Raw genomic sequence first — 22,563 nt, forward strand, 5'->3', positions numbered from 1 at the left:
TTTACTCAAGGTGGGAAAAGTAGATGCTCTCCATTGTGGAGCCCCTGAAAGAAGTAGCACACAAAGCTACAGGTCCAGTAGTTACACTATTTCATAGGTATCTCCTGGGTATACATGCAGTCCAAGGCGACCAGAGACTACCAGCTGGCACAGCTCTGTTTACAAAAGGAGCAACGGTGTTCAGGACCAATCCCAGCTCTGTCACTTTAATACTGGGCAAGCCTTCGGGGGGAATTTGAAGGAAAATAAATACATAAAGTGCAAAGGGATAATGTGCACTGTGAATTTTCCAAAGGAAATCATGCATGGGCTGATACCGATCTTTACAAAGTTGGCTGACTTCCTAGATAAAAGGAATACAGTAGATCTAGTGTACCTGAACTTCAAAGCTTTTGACCTGCTGCCCTGTGGGATGCTGTCAGTCAGGCTTGGAGAGGCACATGAGGAACTGGCTACAAGAGAGATGATAGTGTAGGAGCAGGGGGTACCGTGAATCTAGAGAGAAGTTATCAGTGAACAGCCAAAGGGATGATTTTGGGGATCAAACTTAATATTTTTGCTACTTTCTTCAGTAGAGAAAAAGTTGACACACAGAACAGACCACTGCTGAGTGTTTAAAATGGAAGAAGAGCAGGATTTCTCCAGCAGAGAACTGGGTGACCTTCTGGACTCAAATTGTCTGAACTCAAACCAGGATGAAATACAGCGGTGAAAAGGTCAAAATTCATGCTGCGAGGTTTAATAATGAGGATTTCGGCTATCAGCTGGGAGCTCAACGGAGAACTACAGAGGAGGAGAAAGATCTCATTGTATTTAGTGAGCCCAGGATAAATATAAGCCTGGGACATGCCCTGGCCAGGTGAGGAGGAGTGTGGTCATGGGGCAGGGCAGGCAGAGCCAGGAGGAAGGAGACCTGATCCTGTGTCTGCTTCCCCTCAAGCATCTGGCTACACAGAAGGCCCCTTCCTGGCATTTACTCCTGTGTCAATCATTAGCCAGAAATCCAGATCTGGGTAAATATATTCTGGCTTTCAGAGTAGATGACAAGTTTGGCGCATTACATAATAAGGTGGAACCATTTGATAGTATAGGGTGTTATATACTCCTCCTTGTGAACTTCTCTTCCTACGCGGCACGCTCGCAGCCTGCACGGACACGGCGCTGCTGTCAACCATGAAGCTAACGGGAGGCTTTGTGCAGGTGGCTGTTGCCCTGTGCTGCTTCTTAGGTGAGTAATTCCTGTGATACTGCTCACATATCTGCAGCTGAGTCAGGGGCAGGTTGCTAGTAAAGTGTTCAAGTCCCATAAAGTGGAGGGGAGTCCAATTCTGTGAAGAAATATTCTGCTTGAGGAAGCGTGGTAGAAAATCAGACTGCAATTTCAGCAAGCCTCATGCAGACAAGTGTTCTCATCTTCTTGGCTTAGAGAAGCAAAGGATTGAAGTAGTAGTTCCATATATAAATTCCTGCCCTGCATTAGAACTATTGGATGTAAGGGCAAAATAAAACAGTTACCTCTGGGTAAGCACTGAAAACAAACTTTAGCTGTAAGGTTGCTGTGGTGTTCCCTGCAGCTGAAAGCACGTGACTGGAGACAGACACTTTCAGTGGTCAACAGTCGTCTCAAAAATGCATGTCCTCTAACTGCTCAATGTCAGATACAAACTCTTTTAGAAAAGGTTGAACTATAAGGATGCACAGCTTAAATTACCTGTATCATTTCCCTTTAACATCTTAGAAATTGATTAACTTATTGTTTCTCCTATTCTGTCTCCTCTCATAAGTGCAAAGAAACTTTCTTAATATACCTTATGACCATCTACTGGTATGATACAAAACTTCATATTTTCCTAAATGTAATAAGTCAGTCATCAGTAGTCACTGGATTTTGTCATTCACATATGTCATCTCTGCATATCTTTTTTTTTTTTTTTTTTTTTTCTCTCTAGATACTGTCTTTGGAGTTGAGGTGAGTTACAGGTCTTTCCATTTATCCTGCTCTATTCCTGGTCTCTGGTAAAATAGCAATAGTATGTAACCACCTGATGAAAAAGTAGATTAAATTTAATGAAAGCTTGGTGGTTTGAATAGTATTTGCTAATGCTTGACTGAAAGATGTTGCCAATTTCACAAGGAAATAAAACACTTAACGTTTTTACACTGTTTTCAGTTCATTAAATAAAATGAAGAAAGCAGTTAGTAATTATACAATTCTGTTCTAACTGATCTATCTACTCCTCCAGTCAAAAGCAGTAGGTTACTGCCTCAAGAGGAAAACTAACCTAAGGTGATGCTTTATAGCATCAAAGACCATGTTTTGGATATTTTTTCTATACAGTAATATGAATAGAATTGTGTCCCTTGAACAGGTTTTACATATATATACTCAGCAATGAAAACAGCAGAGAATGTGCATTAGATTTGTCTGCAGGTTCTGCCCACGCAGTTATGAACGCGGATATTCCAGACGCTCAGCAGAGACTGTGTCGCGCTTGGGAAACCTCTGGGCTTCGGTGCTCAGGGACTCTGAGGGAAGGCCAGGCTCCCAATTAACCACTGCCTTCGTTAGGCTGGTGCCTGCCCCGCGGCAAGCCTTGCTCCATGCGCCCCGGAGCCCTGCCAGGAAGCCTCATCAGGAATTTTGTAGGGCAGCTTTGTTCCTCCTGGCAAGCAGGAGGGATGCAGAATTGTTTCTCTAATTGTCCCTGGCAGCTGGAGCTGCTCAGGCTGTTTCTGTGGCACGGGGAGCTGGCATGGGGAAGGGGTGACTTGAGGGGCTGATGGCCGTGTGCCACCCACGCAGGTTGACTGCAGCCAGTACCCCAAGGGCACCACCAAGGACGGCATCCCCTGGGTAGCCTGCCCGAGGAACTACGAGCCCGTGTGCGGCACGGACGACATCACGTACAGCAACGAATGCGGTATCTGCCTCCACAACAGGTGAGTCTTGCAGCGAGCCCTGGAAATGCGTCGGTCCTTGAAATACTGGCGTTTCTTCGTACACTTTCTAAAGTCCCTCGGGAGCGGGTTTGCCCTGAGCAGCCGCAGCACTTACTACTTTGCCTCCCTGCATGGGCTCTCACACCGGGTCACAGCAATGGCAATGGGGCTGGAGGAGGAACAGGCTGATCCTTTTTGCAAAAGAGCAGATCTGTCTCACTGGAAGCAGGGAAGTCAATTAAAGACAAGAGTGTCAGCTGCATGCCCCAAAAGACATGGAGGAGCATAAAAGTTAGCACTGAGGCATTGATACCTGCAGTCTGGAGGTGATGGCTGCTCTTCACAGTCCCTGACGCAAGTCATCTTCTTCTAGGGAACACAGGGCCCATGTTGGTAAACAGCACGATGGAGAATGTAAGCAGAGAACTGTTCAGGTAAGTGCAATAGGAACGTAAAATCTTACTTTGCTGGTGTCCATGGAAAAATGTCTGTTGGCCGCAAAAGTAAAGAGTGCTGCCACCAATTAAGAGGAGCACAGTTCAAACAATTAAAAAATTGATCATAGCCAAGTCTTAGAAAGATTTATGAGACATATAGCACTATGTCTGACTGTCTTACTAGTTTCTGGATTCAGGAATAAAATGGAAATGGTGCCCTGCTGAAGGCTGGATATCACAGCCTGGTTGCAGTTAGACCTCATGAAGGACCTCATAAAGCCACAATGAGCGGTCCTTAGTCTGTCCTTTTCTTCAGCATGAGAGAATTCTCACAGATTTTGGAGCCCCAAAGGCCAAGACAGAGTAAGGATCCTACAAAGGACCCTTATTTCTTTATATTAAAGTGAATTTTGTTCTATTACTGTTATTTTTCCAGATTGACTGCAGTAGCTACCATAAAATCACAAAAGATGATGGAGTCCTTGTAGCCTGTCCAAGGATAGTGAAACCAGTCTGTGGCTCTGACAGCTCCACTTACAGCAATGAATGCGAGATCTGCGCCTATAATGTGTAAGTAGTATGCATAGGACCTCCTTTCTGGACAATCAGTGATATTTAAGGCTCTTGGAAGTATTCCTTTAAGACACTAGTCTTTCTTCAGTCTTGGTTCTCAGTAGGTCTCTTTGGAACTATCTGTTTGCAATTTCCCCAGACAGCCTGAGGTTTCTTCCCCAACCTCTGTGCTCATGTTTGGAATCATGAAAGAGCCAGAGGATAACACAGAGCAGAGCCAGGAGCCCAGCAGAGCAGTATCCATAATACTGCAGGATAAGGAAATACTGTGTTTGCTGCTCAGAGTGACTGCTAGCATCCTCTGGGCATATTCAAATTTAACTCATACAGTTACAGCATCTCATGCAGTGGGTAGGGCCTGCTTCCTTGTTCCAATATCTAGGTTATAGTGGAAAAAGTTACTCTCAGAGCTCCCTAACCAAAGCAGCTCTTTTATTTTTATTATTATTATTTTTTTTAGAGAACATCACGCCAACATTACTAAAAAGCATGATGGAGTTTGCAAGCATGAGACTTCCGAGGTAAGTGAAAGTCAAAATCCATCCATTACTGCTGTTAATAGAGAGAAGGCCACTGTCTTCCCAGACTCTCGCTGACCAGGAGATTGTAGAAGTGCCATATGAGAGGCTCATGGGGATCCCAGCCCTGGCACTGGCTTTCTGCAAGTAAGCGTGGATTTCATATTCTTCTTGCCCCAAAAGAAAGGGTCACTCCACTCAAAACACACCAAAAGGATGAAGGAAACAGGCTTTGGGTATGAAGAAGCTGTAGTGACCAGTGCTGCAGAGTCCATTTCCCTTCGTACTGAGCTAGGTTTGTGCCCAGGGAAAGGGGAACCCCAAGAGACCAGTGTGTTCAGCTCTTGCGGTGCTGGGTTTTCCAGCGTGTTGTGTAGGCTGGCAGTGTTTTTCCAGAACATCACAAGTTTCTCCACCCTTTGCAAAAGGGACACAGAAATCCCATGATAGTTTTTTTCACAGACTTAGTGAAACTTATAAGAGCACTAAGCATACATATTTATAGGGTCTAGCTTATTGTATATTTATAATTAGGTCTACATGAGGCAGAACAGTCTGGTGCTTCAGGAAGAAAAGCTTATATATTTCAGAACAAAAAATAGGGGATTTTAGAAAGTCTATTTCCCAACTGATAGATAACCATTTCTTTTTTATCCTTTCAAATCCCATTGCATAACTATATGAAATCTCAACTAGTAAGTAATCAAAGCACGGGAGAAAACGGGAAAAACACAGCCAAAAATACAACAATACTAGTTGGTGAAAAATAGTTTCCACCAAACTCAAGAGAATTTTGTTGATGAGAATGAGCCTGAGGTTTTATATGTTTCTCCTATCTGAAGGATCCCTTCTCCAAGATGGGTCCTTTCTCTCCACTCCCAGGTAACTAGGATATCCATTCAGAAAATCTATTTCTGATAGAAGGTTTAGTTTAAGTGTATCAGGGCTTTGACCTGTTGCAGAAAATATGCAGGCTGGGATACAGACCTGAAAGGTTTTGCATAGATTTTTCTCACATAATAGTGGCTCTATCAGATTTGATTTTCTTTATTTTGGTAGGTTGATTGCAGCCAGTATCCAACGAAAGTCACTGAAGATGGTGAAACATTAGTATCCTGTCCAAAGATCTTGGATCCAGTTTGTGGCACAGATGGTTTTACATATGAAAATGAGTGTGGATTATGTGCCCATAATGGGTAAGTGCCACACATAGAGCCTTCCTTCTGAGCTACCAGCAGCACTTAGCAGTGCTGGTAACAGTCCTTTTACACTTCTTATGCTTATTCCTTCAAGCTTCTTAGAAACTTGTTTGGGGGTCTACCTTGAATTTTCTTCTGATTTCCTTTTTGTGCTCATAAGGGAAGGTTGGAAGAGTCAGATGACAGTTCTCTGGATTAGACTGTCAGCTGGCCTGTGACTAAGAGGATGAAGGAATAGTTCAGAATCTCACTTCAAATTATATGTTTTTAGAAGATGTGACAAGCTTGTTAACAAGTAGACTAATGTAGTTATTTTCATACACTCCTGTAGAGGTTGAAACCTTAATTTGTCAGATATCTGCTATATCTGATTCCTTTTGCATCTGAATGTGACCAGGAGATTAAACATTGAGTTCTTCAACTTCATTGTCTTCTTCCAGAAAACACAGGGCCCATGTTGGTAAAAAGCACGATGGAAAATGCAAACAGACTGTTCCTTCTCCTGAAGTGAGTACAATATAATGCATATTTATCCTTTTGCCTATATTAACTGAAAGATTCCCTGAGGCTACCTCTATTTTGAAAGTGAGCTGGTCTGAAGCCTGGCTTTCTCCACATGTCCACTGAGCCTTGTGAGCCCCCTGCATTCAGGACGCCCACAAATCCCATCTGTCTTGAGGCAGGTGTCATCTGGGCCCTCCTTGCCTACACAGCCCTGGCAGATGGGCTGCATGTGAGCCGCTGTGCTAGGCACAGAGTCTGCATTACAAATTCACGCCCACGCCAACCTTTGGAGTGGGGGTGTATGCTGGTATATGGAGCACACCTGAAGTTTTGCTCCGAGCATAGTTGCCTGGTTCCAGGGAGGTCCCAGACATGCCAGCACGTAACTGTGGAGGCCGGTTGTCTTGACTGCAGGTCTTTGAGGATGATCTTCAATTGCATTATCAGCAAAATCTAGTTTGCTTCACTCTTTAATTTTGTCTTTTTGTTTTGTTTATAATTTCTGTACTACAGAATGACATGGGATTGTTCTTTTCTGATTTTCTAACCTACATTTCAAATGCTCTTGCTCAGGTTGTAAACCCCTGTAGTCAGAAGTAAAGTTGGGCAGCATTTGAGATTGACCTAGCTGCTTGGGTGTCTCAAACTATGCAGCAGTGTGTGGCTCTTTTTGTGCATGATGGGATTCATGCAGAGCGGATTCATGATGGTTTGAAAGAGCTGATTCAGGATGGTTTTTCAAGATGGCTTGTAACACCAAAGTTGTTTCAGCATCCAAGCATAAAAGACATCTAGAAAAACAGGATATTATATTGGAGTAAGTCTTTTCTGAGACAAAAACTATCAGTAATGATATTCCTGCTTTTGTAGCTTGACTGCAGTCAATATCCATCAAGAGCAACTAAGGATGGTAGAGCCCGGATAGCCTGTCCGAAGATTCTTGACCCAGTCTGTGGCTCAGATGGGTTTTCTTATGACAATGAGTGTGGCATCTGTGCCCATAACTTGTAAGTACTACATATAGGACTTCCCTTTGCAGTGACTAGCTATGGCTAGTGCTCCAGGCAGCTCTTCTCTTAATATCCACATGCCTATAACTGTATTTCTATTCATCTTTCAATTTCCTGAAGAGCCACTGCCTTGATTTTCTTCCCTGACCCTCTTTTTGTGCACATCAGGGGAGCTGTGGAAGAGCAAATGTCAACCAGTGCACACTGTGAGGGCTGTGGTATCTGGGCAGAGGAAAGGGTGGATGGGACTGCTGCTCAGCACACTGAGGAGACCTGATATATCTGTTACTGTTTAGGACTATACTTGCTAAGGACAGGGAAAAAACAGCTATCTAGGCAGTGGATGTTTCCTGTATCATTTATATAGACTATGAATTAGGTCTACTTTTTATGGTGGCTGCGTGTCCTTGGCTTACTTGGTGAGCATGCTAATATCAACCTCTGCCTTTCTAGAGACCATGGAACCGATGTTAGGAAGAGTCATGATGGAAGATGCAAGACTAAAGCTCTCCCGGTAAGTCTGAATAGATGTAAAATAAGGGCGATAGTCTGCTCTCTTTACGGTCTCCAGAAACACTCTGGCTTGCTTTGCTGAGCTGTCTGTCTTCCCAAATGCAGAGAGGATTGCTGCACAGCCCTGTGCTGGCACTGCATTGCTCCCTAGCTGCTTGCAACAGCTGCTGCCAACGTACTGTACATCAGGGCGAGAGAGAACAGGAATAGCCCAGAAATTGAGAAACAAAATGTCCCAATACTGCAGAGCTCTGAACAGAAATTGTCAGAAGCAGCCCTAGAATCAAGCAGCCTATTTTAGGATGATATGAAAAGAAGGCAGAAGACCCTGTTAGATTTCAGTGTATTCCTTCAGTTTTAGGATTTCCGTTGCAGTAATTAGGTGGGTTAGGAAACCCTGATGCTCCAGTTTGCCGTGAAACTTTTGCTCCTAGTTTCAGATACAGAAATAGCTTTATAAACATCCACAGCAACAATATATGCTGATAATATCTCTATGCATTTATTCTGCATACGCAGAACTGCTCTGAAGCGCTGAGAATAAATTCATGTGCCCAGAGGGAATGCAATATGATTTGAATAATAAAGACACTATTATCTTTGCTTTAATTTGTCCTTGGACCGTGTGAGAAATTTGGTGATAAGGGACACTACACTGGGGAAACTATGCAAAATGACAGTGGAGGGTCAGCTGCCTAGCTGATATAGACTGACTTCCGCTGTTTGCTTGTTTGTCCTCCAATATTTGAAGTTGCACTTTTTATGTATTGTAAAGCATTTTACAACACAATCATATGAAATGGTCCTTGCTGCTATTTTGAAAATGGTGAAACTGAATCTCAGATTTAGTTAATTCTATGTCAAACCAGACTTAATGTAAAATCCTTTAAATCTGATTCCTTGGGCAAAATGTTTGTTTTAAAACCTAGTTAATTTTCTTTAGGACATGGAAAACTTGCATAGATACTTGTCTGGGAAAATAATCTTTCTTGTCAATTCTTTTCTTTCCTCTGTTAGCAGACAATACCAAAGCCAACTAAAATTACTGCATTTCTAAAGGAAGACTAAAATTAAAATACAACCCTACTTTTTCTCTGGCAGAAGCTTTTAAAGTCTGGAGGAATAGAGCGGGCAAACTGCAGCTGAGAAGTGTTTTTGTACCACGGGGGCTGACTTAGCTCTGTTTTATCTCCCCAGCTTGACTGCAGCAGGTACCTGACCAGCACTTCCCAATCCGGAGAGGCCGTCACTGCCTGTCCCTTCATCCTGCAGGAGGTCTGTGGAACGGATGGCGTCACCTACAGCAATGACTGTGCCCTGTGTGCCCGCAACCTGTAAGCCCTGGAGATCCTCTGCTGAGGGACCAGCAGTGCTTCCCAGCTGCTGCTGGAGCTGAGACAGGGAGAGTCCATCACTGAGATTTCTTCAGCCCCCCTTTTTTCTCTTTCTTTCAGAGAACTGGGAATCAATATAGGCAAAAAGCATGATGGAAGATGCATCGAGGAGGTTCCTCCAGTAAGTGAAACTTAAAGGAAAAATGGGAGCTTGAGGAGATGCTGAGTCCTTAGCTTGAGTAAGTGCTGGCTGGTTTGGATAGCCTGGCCTTCACCAGGTCACACAGCTCATGCTGTCCTTCCTTGCACGGGTGAATACCTGGCTCCTGACAGCAGGAACATTGTGCACTTCCTGCACAGAGTCTTAAGCAGAAAGAAAGGAGAACAGGTGAGGAATGAGTTATGAGATGCGTAACAAATGATTTAAGGCACAATGAAAATAAATCTCTTTCCCACAGCAGTCTATCACAGTGGCAGGAGGAACTTAGCTGTCTGCTTTGGCAATATGGAAAGGGGACACGGGATCCTAGGGTGTCTCTGCTTTCTGGAGACGTTAAGTTTTATAAAGGGATGTTTTGTATAGATTAGAAAATCATTGTCCCTGTGTTTGGAATGTTGATTCCTAATGTCTGAGGGGATTCAAAGCCCTCTCTGTTTTTCTTGCAAATGCAACATAATCTAATGTATACCAACAATGAATCTTGTAAAAATACCAAATTAACCATATTTGACCAGCTCTAAACGATTCACACCCACTGGGAAACAGAAAAACAAAGCTGTCTCATTAGCATGTGTTTCAAAGAGTCAACATCCTGAGTCAGATATTTCATTTCTATACAAACAGAGTATGAAATGTCATCCTTTGTTTCCCCAGTACACCCTGTGCTCAGACCGGGTGAGACACATAAATCAGTAAGAAGAGCTCACACTGAAGAAACTAGTGGTGCTAAAATGCCAGTTCTTCAACCAGTGTGAATTAGCCCCAGCTGCTGTCAGTCCTCCTGGCAGATTTCAGCAGCCAGAGCTGGCCCGCTGGAACAAAAGGCCTGTCGGCGCATCCCACCCCCAACTCTTGTGGGCCATGGAAAACTCCTTGGTCACGTTCAGTTCTCTTGTAGGCAGGGGATAAATCGTTCTGTGTTGATTTGCAGATTGTTGTTGAGCTGCATTTTGCAATATCATGGCATGCTCAGTGAGGTATAAGGGCAGCACAATAAATACAAAGTGGAGGGAGAGAGATTTCCTGTCAACTTCGTTTTGGTCTTCTCCGGCTGAAGGTTCTGAAAGGAAATTGCCATGTTGCTTCTGCTCAGGTCCCAGTGGGAGGATGAGTTAATATATGACCCTAATTTATCCTATGGCAGATCCCAAAAGACATACGTTGGGGGCTGCATCTGGGTTCCTATTTTGCAGAGCAGAGGCCGAACAAGGGTTTTACTGTGTTTGCTTCCCAGCTCAACTGCAGCAAGTACCGATCAGTCACCACGGATGACGGCCAGCATCTGATGATCTGCACGATGATCTACAGTCCTGTCTGCGGTACCGATGGTGTCACCTATCCCAGCGAGTGTGTGCTGTGCTCCCACAATCTGTAAGTACATGCCTTCTCCTGGGGGCATCAGCTGTGCCTGGCTGGATTAGGTTGGATGGGTTCCCACAAATGCCAAGTGGTGTGCCAAAGCCTGCATCTGAAACCCTGTGTTGGACAGGGGAGCCAAATGCCACTGACTGCCCTCCCTGTCCCTTCAGCCTGCCTTGTTTCCCAGCTGCCCAGGCTGCAACTGGGATTCAGCAAGGACCAGGACACTGCTCTGAGTTCTGCAACAGGGCGTGCATCAGCTGGCAGGACCACTTGTCCAAAAGGCACAGCCCTGGCCCATTGCATTGCACACTAACATGGCACAGGCAATGCTAAGCTGATTTATCTGAAAATCACCTGTATGCTGCATGTGAGTTAGGCTGTGCTCCCACATTGTGGTTGTAATGGTGAGTTAGTCACTAACTGGCAAGTTTGTCACTAACATCAGCGTCTTTTTCTTCCAGAGAGCAGCGGAGCAACATTGGCAAAAGAAATAATGGAAAATGTGCAGAAGATGCTGTAAAAGTGAGTGAGAACAAATGCAAACCAGGGGGCAGGGCTCATGTCTATTAAAGGCTGCTCTACCCTAACCCTAACTGTGTTACAAATTGGGGGAACTGTGTTCAGACTTAAGGAGATCACCTGGGAATTTCCTCTGGTCATGGCTGGTCAGCCACCATCCATCCTGTTGCTCCATAACAGCAGAAGGAAGAGTGTGACAGTGAGCAGCAGTACTCTGAGATCATACCTGCCAGCGGGAGGAAACTTTGGGACTCAGTTCTTATCATGATCTCACAGACAGGGTCTCATTTTTGGGGTGGTATCATTCCTCTTGCTGGGGACTGACATTGCACTCAGGCAGGCCACAAAATCTCTGTCATTTGTCTGTCTGCAGGACTATTGCAGAAACTTCAAAGAACCCTCTCTTATGTGCACCCTGGAATATCTACCACACTGTGGATCTGATGGCAAAACATATGGAAACAGATGTCTTTTCTGCAAGGCATTCCTGTACGTACAGACATAAGTCCCTTCTCTTCCATGGTAATTCCCTGTATCTGCTGCTGAAAACAGAGGCCTCTTTCCTTAGTGTGGTTTTGACTAACTGGTTGTGATCCATGTGCTGGATGCACCATAAATTGTGAAAGGAGATGGGTTTTTTTTAAAGGAAAGTACGAAGGACCCATTTTTGATCTATACATGGCTTCCTGGTTTTAACTTCAAAGTGATTTGACTCGTGCACCAGCACACATTTCTTTCCAGAAGCACATCGGTGCATGAGAAGTATTTCATGGAACAGCTGGACTGTATGTAGTGTGTGAAATCTTTTATCTTTCCTTTAATGATAATAAGGCAAGGATGTAGTTGAGATTTGGAGAATCTTCATCATGAAGCAAGTTTAAGTCATTTCTCATGCTGGTGAAATGGGGAACAGAGCTTCTGTGCCCCATGTGCTCTCAGTCTCATCCATCTCTTCTCCTTTTCTCCCTAGGGAGAGCAACAAGAATCTCACAATCAGTGCTTGGAGCGAATGTCCAGCTCAGGAAGAAAAACGGCCTTCTGTGTGACTCCCAGTGGGCTGATCTTCCCTAAGAGCTTTCCTTCAGTTTGTCTTGTTTCCTGCTATCTCCTGAAACACTTTTTGTTCAATAAACTCACTTGGCAACATTTTTCTGTCATTTTAATGCCACATTCCTTCACCCCTTGCACAGTACCTGCCGTGCTGCAGAGATTCATTCTTCTTTTGATGTCCTCCTCCACCAGACATATGGGCAAACCGTTTTTCGCGCTGTCTCAGTGCCGACCCCCTCTTAAAAGGAACCTGGCCTCTCCTCTTGGAGCTCCCAGCTACTTCCTCCTCCTTGCAGTCTCCTTGGCAAGATTAGTCTCATCTAGCACTTAATGTCTCCATGCAGTCTAATCATCTGCACTCCCTTTCTAGAGTCAGTATAGGGAAACAATCACCCTGAGGACATGGTGCAGCTCTTCTAAGCGATAATACCTAAACAAGGTGGGTAGCCTGCTCTCAATAAGAGTGTTTTTTTGAGCTCTATTCAGGGTTATGGAGAGCAGAAAATTCTGCTCACAAAAGTCCTTGATTTATTAATGCAGCTGAATAGCTCCAGGCCTGGTACCTCATGGGAGCTGAGCAGAAATCACACCTGTAGTGTGGGACAGCCCTGATAAATCACTGCAGCAGCCTCCTTTCTAAAGACATATGAGAGAAAAGGATGCAGTGGAGGGCCTGGGACCAATCTGAGCAAAATATAGAGCAAACCATAGAAAAGAGCTTCTGCATAATAGTCATGTTTTGGCCTATATATAAGAGCAAAGAGTTCGGTGGTGGTTTATTTTCTGTCACTTTGGTCTCCATATGGATGGCAGAGCAGTGCAGGGAGCTGGGGCCCACTCTCCAGCTGCTGGCAATAGAGTTACAATCACTACTTCTAGCTTTGCACTAGGTCTGCCAAGTTAAGATTATTTCTAGCCCAATATTTAGGGGTTAAAAGACTTCTAGACTACAGCTATAGCCTCCCTCATTCAATGTCCTATTGTAGTTTAGTAGGGAGTAGCACAATTATTTGGATCCATTTGGAAAGTCATTCTTTGAATTGTCAGGCTAGATTAATAGGCTGAAGGCAAATGTTCCAAACTTGGAGATATTCTGGGTATTGTATCAGGGACTAAGGCCCTAGCACTGCCATGCTATTAGATTCTGTGCCTGGCATGTGCTTTCCAAGATGATTTGTAACGAACAATGGCTTATTGTATTTTTCTTGAATCTCTGTCCTAATGTAAATGTTCCTTTGGTTTATATAACCTTCTTGCCATTTGATGTTAAGGTGTTTTTTCAGAACATGCTGTTTTATTCCAATTTAACTGTGACTTAGTTTTAAAATAGACTCTACTTATGGATAAGGCATGAATAAAATTTTTGTGGACTTTGGCACAATTTCAGTTGGGCTTAGCTCTGATCACTGACTTTTGTAGTAAAGCTGTTAAGGTCTGCACTGAGTGACATTAGCTGGACATAGACTTGCCAAAGCCTCCTCTGCAAAACTTGTCTGATAGCACCAAAGGCAAAATGTGAACTCAAAGAGAAGATGCTGAAGTCTTAGTCACCAAACACAGTTTCTGTACTGTATTCACTGATAGATTTCATGCGAAAGTATGTAATGGGATAATTCACCAAACTAGGCTGGAAAATGGGAAAAGCTTGACATGGGAGTTTATATACTCACCCAGGCATGGGGGATGTTTTATGAAGCTATATAAGTCTATGAAAGTAGGGCAGCCTTCTCACTGACAGAGCTGTCTTCTGTCCCCTGGAGTTGCTTTCATGTGTTCCAGGGCTCCTGCTGAGCGTCAGATCAGATGATCTCTTTCTGCTTCGTGTTGATGAGGAAGCAGCTGCCAGACCAAGACTGGCACATTCAGGAGGAAGTATTGAGCTCTTGTGCCTTAGAAGAGCGATAGAACAATATCAGAGTCAAGTGTTACTAATAAATCTGGCTGAGCCGGACACCTGCTTGGTCACAGACAGATAGGTACATACAGATTCTGTGCTGGGAAGCAGGGAGGCATCATCTTGCAAGCTCAGGGCTTGGCAGACTCAGGCATACTCAGTGATATCTCCACCATGAGGCTGGCAGATGCTTTTGTGCTCCTCTACCTCCTGCTCTGTTGCTGTTCCCATGTGTCATGTTGCAGAGCCCTGAGGCTGACATCCTGCCCCAGCTTGGTCAAAAGCCAGAGCAGCTTCCAAATCACCAGGCTGTTCTCAAAGACCAGTAGACTGACATGTGAGGAAAAGGTGGGTTTTGTTTTGTTTTGTTTTCTTTCCAGAAAAGAGCACTAAAAGGGTCAGACTAAAGGGCAGGTTTTCCAGGCTGCTTGAATGAACTATTATTTTAGTGCTCTTCCCATGAATGGAAAAAGTTGCAGGTGCAGCCTTGTACCCTCAAGTCAAGGAAGCAGTGAAGAAATAGTGACTTGCCAGTGCATGTTATGAGGACAGACCTTCAGAGATCTGAAACGTATTGGTGAAATGCAGTGGGTACAGCTCCATATACTGCCCTGCAGCCCCTACTGCATCCAGCCTGCTCCAAACGCCACAGATGGAGATCCTGAGCAACCCCAGGGCCTGACAAACTCCCCCATACTTCACACTGTGCACATCTGACCCGCAAAAACTCTGACTTGTTAGTGCATTGGTGCCAATCACAGAGGCGATATTTTAAACTATTCCCTCTCCGCTTCCTTGTTTGTCCAATTTATCTTTATAGCTTTATCAATGTTTTCTGAACCAACAGTCATTTTTCTTACAACACAAAGAGAAGGAGAAGTGAGGTGAATCATTTAATTTCTTGATTGATAAGTGGGATTTAGAAAACAATACTTTTTAAATAGTCTTTTTATCTTAGGCTGAAAGATTTTTTTTTTCATCTTTTATCAGCCTGGTATATATATATCAGCACTCGCCCATCTGTGGCTTTAACAAGCCTATAACTGACAGTCTTTGTATCTAAGATTCACTTTAAAGCTTTATCAAAAAAATCTATAGGCTTCAACATGCTCACAATTTGCCTTTTCATTAGTTTTTTTTTCAGATGTTGTGTTTACTAGAGGAGCGTGTGGATGGACGTAGATACTGTGTTACTCTCCTGAGGAGAGCATGGTAACACCATGGCTCAACCCACTGATTTCTGAAACTAGTAAAATATTCAAGAGAGATATTGATGTATGATTGTTGCTCTTTCCAATAGAATAAAAATATTCAAGGGAGATATTAATGTATGACTGTTGCTCTTTCCAAAAGAAATTGAAATGGTCTTATTACCACTTATTACCACTTTTACCACTTTTATAACCATATATTCTTCAGATATATGAAATCCAGAAATAATTATATGAACTCGTTGTATCAGTTTCACAGTTACTTATGACTGGCTGAAAATAGAAGAAATAATCTGGTGTTTGAAGATTTTATAATTAGATCTCTATATTTAAAAATATAATCCTTGTATCCACCCGTTTCATCCACCTAAGCATGTTCACCCTCAGAAATGTTTGTTCGCTTTCTGTTATTGCTTTCTGATACAATTTTATTTGATTATTTGCCGTGCCCTAGGCTTCTGTTGGGTGCTTGCCACTGATCAACTAGTAGATATGAAGAAAGCAAAAAGAAATAAGGTGAGGGGGCAGTGTCCAGCTGGCCAGCACCAGCCTGGAAGGCTTCTCTGGATTTGCACCAGCTGAGGTGCATCCCCATAAGTTCAAACATACCGTGGCTTTGCAAAAAGAGCGAGCTCATACAGTGTATTTTTCATTCATAGAAATGAAGCCCTGGTTTCATTCAAGTCCACTGAGGAATGAAGACTGTTTGGAAATGCATTGCTTTGCTGCTTGTCCCTGCTGCCTTCACGGCTTAGCTGCAGCAGCAGCCGGGGCTCCCTGGCCGAGCTCCGGACCAGATCTGCGGCACAGATGGCTTCACTTACATCAATGAGTGTGGGATCGGTGCCTGTAATATGTCGGTCCGATACATAAACATGTTTTCCGAGTGACAATCCCCTCGTCACTGACCTCTCTCTCGTGCTTTCCAATTCATCCTCTCTTTTCCTCTCCACTTGTTGTTTGTGCTCAGGGGGAAATTGTGAAGATTTAGCAGGGAAAAGAAAATAACCAGAGTGGAAATCCAAATGATGTAGCATATTCAGATGTCTTGGGTCTGTTGACTGATAGGCTTGTAATGTCAGCAGTGCTAAAACCACTTCATTGTTGGTGGTTAACTCAGCTGAACTCTCCTTCACTTGCATCATCTGTGAGTTTATTTACATTCACAGCATCTACACTGCTCGAGGAAAGTGAATATACTGAGCCTCTAATGGCAGACTGCTCCTCCCTTTCTGTCCTTCCAAGCACAGGTGACATGCTCCGACAAGAAACCTCGGGGATACAGGAGCAGCAGTGGTTCCAGTGACAGGAATGAAGGGAAACCAAGACCCTGCCTGAGCTGCCCGTGGCAGTAGCCCAGATGGTGTCAGCTGGATGCTGAGCAGGCAGTGTGGGAATAGACATAAGCAATGTATATACCTTCTGCTGGCATTTTATTCCACAGTGGTTTAGCGCTAGCTTCCTAATATTGCTGTTTACCACAGTCTGCATTCAAATTTGTGAAGAAAAAGATGGCAAAAAGATACAAAATACGAGACAAATAAGCAGAAATATTTCTTTGCTACTGAAGTGTGCATAAGCAATCTTTCCTGACAACATCAGGAAAGCAAAGCATATCCTGTTTTAGGGCTAGAAAAGCAGACTCAGAAGATCCCTGCAGATATCACTGCGCTCAGCTCTCTTTGATAGAAGTTTTGCAAACGCGGCATGGTGCCAAGCCACAAGCCATATAATCAGATGCAGCATAGCAGTCATCATGAGTGCATGAGTGAACTAATATATTTAGTCAATAACTGCATTACTTTGCCAGTGCAATAGTTTAAAGCTGGTAAAAGTGTTGCTACATACCTCACTGCCACAACTGTTAAATAGTAAAATCCTGGAATTCAAAAACATGTTCCTCTCTGTCATCACCAATGGTGCTTCACCCACGTCCAGCTGCAAAGGATCAGCCCATGTTCCCATTAAAGTTCAGCCCTTCTGAACAAATTAAATTACTCCCCTTTCTTTTGCTGTTAATATTGAGCAAAATAATAGCGACTGTGACCCTAACGGTTTTGCAGCTATGGGAACCTCCTCCATCTAGTTCCACCTGTTTCGAACAAGCGGCTGTTTGCACTCGATGCAAGCACCATGATGCACCTTGTCTCTCTCACTGTTCTCCACCTCTTGCCCACCAGGGAGAGTGGTGGCTTTTCATTTTTAGCCATTCTGGAGAATGTTAAATTACTATTGCATCCAATCCCTCAATAAGAACTCCCTCTCCTTTCTTTTTTTACAAGATCTCTCTTAAGAAACCAACCTCCATTCATCCCATATCTCAAAGGTTCCTGTTTTTCTTCTAAATGACAGTAACCTCCTTTATCTCTCTGTTCAAACACTGTGGACAATAAGGTCAGATCTGCGAGTGCACTTTTACTTAATGGCCCTCCTCAAAATGAACAAACTTGTTGCGTATCTTACACAAGCAAGGGAAGGTAAATATAGAAGGGTAATGACCATCTCACTGGAAATGCTTTGTGGTCCATGGACATTTCTACCAATCTTAAGAAATAAAAGTGAGGGGACACAAGCACCCAAGGCACGTTCCTGTGGTGAATGAACGATTGCTGGTAGCTCCCTGCAGAGAGGTGATCTCTTTTGTGGGAGGCTCTAATCGATCTCTGCAGCCAGCCTTGCTGTAGCCTTCCTAATGCAGTCATATCTGGGTTATGTATCAGCAAAGGACTGGGGGGCAACGCAGTTCAAGGGACCAAACACACAAACATGAGTCACATGGTGGTCAAATTAAGGCTTTTATTATCTCCGCATCTGCACGGGGGCTCCCCGTTTCCTGGTGGGAGGAAGAGAACAACAGGGAGATTCCAGGCACCTCTGAGCACCAGTCCATAGTGAGGAGCAGGAGAGGAAGGGAAATTTATGCTCTTATATAACTACTAAGCGCGTGACCATCCTGTGTTACAGTTCAATTGGTGTTAATAGCAGGTAAACAGCACGGGTGCATCCTGTGGTACAGAGTTTGTGTGCGTGGGGTACGTGGCATGGCCATAAGCTGAGCACGGGGTATAGCACAGTTAGGTCAGTCTGCCTCAGAACAGTCTGGCCAGCCCCCATCACCTATCTCCTCAATATTTTTCTGCATCCAATTCTCTATAGTATCCTTCTGCAAACATGTGTCAGGATGCAGCTATCCAAGGGATTTTCCTCAAGCCCTTAGTATTCATCTTTGCTGCTCAGGGGGTGTCATAATTACTCAGCCCCACTATACCAAATTACTTTTTCTTACCCTATTCGTTAGCCCATTAAAATCTCCTTTTTTTTTTTTTTTTCCCTGCCAATAGACCTTTCTTTGCAATGACATACAGCCGGTCTCTGGTGCCTTGGGTAGCTGATTGAAATCCAAGGGATGGAGCCACCGTCCCTGTGATGTGTGCTGCTCTAGTGACGTGTGTGCTGCTAGGTGACTGGTAGCTAGCAAGCGCCTCATCTGCTGTCCTTTGGAGATGTGTTCAAATATTCCCTTGGTTTACATAACTTCAAAGCAATTTGCTTTTGTTGCAGCACATGATCATTCATTCTGTTTTCACTGTGCATTGGTCTATAAATACTGCCTCCTTGCAGATAAGAATCTTTTTTTTTTTTTTTTTTTTCCCCTTAGAAGAATTCCTCCTGACCCAAAATCCGGAAGGGGACATTCTCAGCTTTAGCAGTGAAGCTACCAAAGTCAATTTCTTCTGCCAGGCAGCAGTAAATGATATCAAACCTGGCTTGGCTGCTGCTTCCCCACAGCCACCTTTTCATTGTTACTATTGGATTGAGGCAAAGACAAAATGAGCGGTCAGGAACACACAGCTGAAATCACTGAAGTGTCAGGAAAACTGATTAAACCAATGATTTCCACTTCCTCTGACCAGCTTCAAGATAACATCTCCTGCTCAACTTCTAAGTCACCTGTGCTGCAGAGTGTTTACTCCAGAGAGTAAAACCCTGGGCTGTTGTCCAACCAAGTTTTCTGCTATTTATGGCTTACTTTTTCTGCTGCTTGTTCTAGCATTCTCCTGAATTTTATGTGAGCAGCTCTTGCCCTGTGGAACAGGTCTCTGACCTGATGGTCTTGCCATCCAGAAGCCTGACTGAAGCTGGAGCACCATGTGAGCTAGTGAGGTGAGGAGTGATGTATGAACTCTTAGAGCTGATACTGTGAGACCTACACCAGACCCATGTGGGGCAATAAAGGGGCCACTGTTTTGGCAGTTTATTTTCTGCAAGGCAGACAACTATTCTGGCAAATGCTTACTTGTTGTTTCCAGCAAAGGTCATAGGAAAATTTGGAGACTGTTCTCCTGAGTCATAGAGATACATTTCATTAATAAAAGTCATTTGTAGGAGGTAACATTATATAACTACTGTCCCAATAGAATAAGTTAGGTTGGAAGCTCTCCCTGGTGGTTGCTTGTCCAACTCCTGCTCAGAGCAGGTCCAACCTCAATGTCCTATCAGTATGCTTACAGCATTCCTTGTCCAGTCAAATTTTAAGTATCTCCAAGGAGGGAGAGTCCAGAATTTCTCTGGTCACTGCAGCATTGTTTGACCAGCTTTGTGGCAAAGAAAAAGTGTGTGTGTGTGTATATATATATATGTATATATATAAATATAATACTTGATCAGAATTTCATCTTTTCGCTGTATAGCCCTGAGAAGGGTCTGACTATCTTCTGTATAATCCCCATTAGAGAGTTGAAATTAGACCTCCTGTAACCTTCTCTTCTCTAGGCTGGCCAAGTCCAAGTCCTTCAGCCTCCACATATGTGCCCTGTGCTCCAGTCCCTGATCTGCTGGTGCCTCTACTGGACTCCTTCCAGCATGTCAATATCTGTACTTTTACTGGGGACCGGCACATTAAATTCATCACATAAGAAATGTGAAACCATGTTAGCTTTTACCCACAGGGTTCAAAGTTCTGCTCATGTTTGTGTTAGTTCAGGGAAACAGTCACTGACAGTACTTGAATCAATCTCTATTTAATGAGTTCATAAATGCAAGGATATGTTTTCATACTGATATGTTTTAACTACATTGGTAGTTTTGTTTGTTTTTTATTTTAGATTATTTCAGATGTTGCCTTCAGCCCTCTCAGTTTTTCCAGGTGTGTGGCACAGTGTAAATAGTTATAGGCCACACTGTGGAGAAGCGAAGAACAAAAATGGAAACTGTAGTTTGAATTAAACTTAGCTAGCATTTTCGAGTGAGGATAGATGATTACACTTAACTATTGCTATTTCCCACTTATACAGCAACTACTTGTTAATTAAATAATATGACAAAGTCAAGGAATGTTTGGAAAAGTGTAGTAAGTTTGTAACGTACTTTATTTATCAGTGAACCACATTATTTGCACAGAAAATGTCCTAACTTCAATTTTTATTTTTCCAGAGAACCTGGGATCAACTGTGTCAAAAACTGTAATGGAAAATGTAAAACAAGGCATTCCTAGGGCAAGTAAGAGAAGATGTTACACCAGTGGCCAAATCCTGCACTAATATGAGGTCAGGGGCTCTCTGGAGCTCAGGACCATAAAATGTGGCACTGTCTTTACTTGCTACCAGGTCTTTAGCCTTGTGCTGGCCTCTGCACACATGGGGATTTCCCTCTAGCCAAGTGGTCATTTAGCCATATGCTGCATCTGATTTCAATGATTAAAAGGGGAGAGGTCAATGCAGAGGATTATAGCCTGAGATCAGTGGCAGGATTTCAAGGAAAATCCTCTTTCTAGCTGTTCTCCTAGGAGAACAGAGCAACTACAACAAAGCCTTGATAGCTGGGGGATTTCCACCGTGCAGAAGGAGAAGCTGGAGCTGTTCCTCCCATCTGCCCAGAACTGGAAGCTGAAGATGCTGCATGGAGAAAGGAGGCCATGAAGTGACCTCACTCCATGTTCTGAAGCCCAGCAATTGCTGGGGGTTGTGTTTCTGGCTTGCTTGAGAGGACTACATGAGTGCACTAAGGGAGGCTGATTTTTCTCAGTCAGCACTTAATTGTCTTGTAGACTTCTCGTCTGTAAGCCTGAGAGTTGAATGGTGAGAGTGATCTCTCTCTCTCAAAAAAAAAGATGTTTTGGTGGTCCAAGGAAACCTATGTGTTGTTCAGGGTCAGAACTGGGCACACAAGGTTGAACTGGGCAACTGAAATGATAAAACTCTGTCCTGGGCACCTCCTGGGCCCCCTTAGCAAGGGCTGACTGTGGGGTGGCCTTAGGTTTAGGTGGGGGGTTAAGGGCCTGGGTCAGCATGGTAGTTACTCTTGGTGTCTTAGTGCTTTAGTGGTTGCCTAGTTTAGGTCCTGAAGTCAGGAACAAAGATGGAGATGCAGAAAATGATCTTTTGGAAAACAGACTTGCAAATAGATTTATTTTTATAGTGTTAACTTTTCTTTTTTTCTTGCACATACTGTGTGGCTCTCTGCTTTCCAGACCACTGTTGAATTTGGTGATCTGCTTAGGAGGCAGCCTTATGGTGTCTTCTCATGTGTGCACTTTTTCTCAGTGTATATGGAGAATCGTGTGCCCATGTTTCATGGGAACCACAGAGGAAATTTCAAGGATTTTAGTGGGCTGATGTGTGGTGCACTGTTTTTTTTTTTGTTTTTTTTTTCAAGGGAATGCCTGTAAAGCCTCTCTTGCTCTGTCGCTCCCACAATGTCGAAGTCTATGTCAAGTGTTTAAAGTTCATGACACTCAACAGGTAGACTCACTAGTCAAGACCTGTCAGAGAAACTATAGTGAAATATTTTTGTTAAGGGGAGAACCCACTCTTGCAAAATTATCTTTTTTTAAAATAGTGGAGGCCAAGGCCTCCTTCTAGGAAGGAGAAGCTTGGAAAGACACTGTACAGAGGCTGGAGGTGTGAGACAGACTGGAAAATTAGGACAGGCTCTGTTTTTAAGCATCATTTTCCAGAATATCTGTACCGGGAAAGGATCTGTTGCACCTTCAAATCTAACTGTGCCGTGTTCCTAAAACTTCAGTGTCATTTGTTCTTGAGATGTCTTGGCAGAACATTTTGAATCAATTCGTTTAGCTGTGACTTGGTCTGTAAATAAGTACTCTCTGCTGATAAGGTTCGAGTGACACTTTTAGTGGAGTTTGACAAAATCTAACCTGCTTTCAAGTCTTCTGCTGAGCTTTTCTATACCTCAGTAGTGAAGCTGCCAAAAGCCCTTTCTCTTATCAAACTAGCACTAAATACCAATAACTCAGGTTAGACACAGTCCTTCCAGAGCC

At 43.6% G+C, this 22,563-nt stretch overlaps 1 protein-coding gene across 1 annotated transcript; it reads left to right on the forward strand.

Moving 5' to 3' along the window:
- The first annotated feature begins 1,086 nt into the window (after nt 1-1,086).
- Nucleotides 1,087-11,640, forward strand: LOC104566887 (serine peptidase inhibitor Kazal type 5). Its single transcript, XM_088522615.1, has 15 exons — nt 1,087-1,228; nt 1,950-1,969; nt 2,804-2,940; nt 3,314-3,374; nt 3,814-3,947; nt 4,411-4,471; nt 5,528-5,664; nt 6,108-6,174; nt 7,042-7,178; nt 7,635-7,695; nt 8,892-9,028; nt 9,149-9,209; nt 10,483-10,619; nt 11,072-11,132; nt 11,503-11,640. The coding sequence occupies exons 1-15, from the start codon at nt 1,174-1,176 to the stop codon at nt 11,632-11,634; spliced, it is 1,398 nt and encodes a 465-aa protein (XP_088378741.1). The 5' UTR covers nt 1,087-1,173; the 3' UTR covers nt 11,635-11,640.
- The last annotated feature ends 10,923 nt before the right edge of the window (nt 11,641-22,563 follow it).

This window comes from Tinamus guttatus, unplaced genomic scaffold, assembly GCF_059628265.1.
Source record: "Tinamus guttatus ecotype Peru unplaced genomic scaffold, ASM5962826v1 Tinamus_guttatus_pri_ptg000155l, whole genome shotgun sequence".
NCBI classification, from domain to species: domain Eukaryota; kingdom Metazoa; phylum Chordata; class Aves; order Tinamiformes; family Tinamidae; genus Tinamus; species Tinamus guttatus.

What these genes read in the sequence shown, in the direction of transcription:
- LOC104566887 (XM_088522615.1), top strand. Translation starts at nt 1,174, where the DNA reads ATGAAGCTAACGGGAGGCTTTGTGCAGGTGGCTGTTGCCCTGTGCTGC. An exon ending in GTAAGCAGAGAACTGTTCAG is followed by an intron (nt 3,375 to 3,813) that starts GTAAGTGCAATA and finishes TTATTTTTCCAG; the next exon opens with ATTGACTGCAGTAGCTACCA. An exon ending in GCCCTGTGTGCCCGCAACCT is followed by an intron (nt 9,029 to 9,148) that starts GTAAGCCCTGGA and finishes TCTTTCTTTCAG; the next exon opens with AGAACTGGGAATCAATATAG.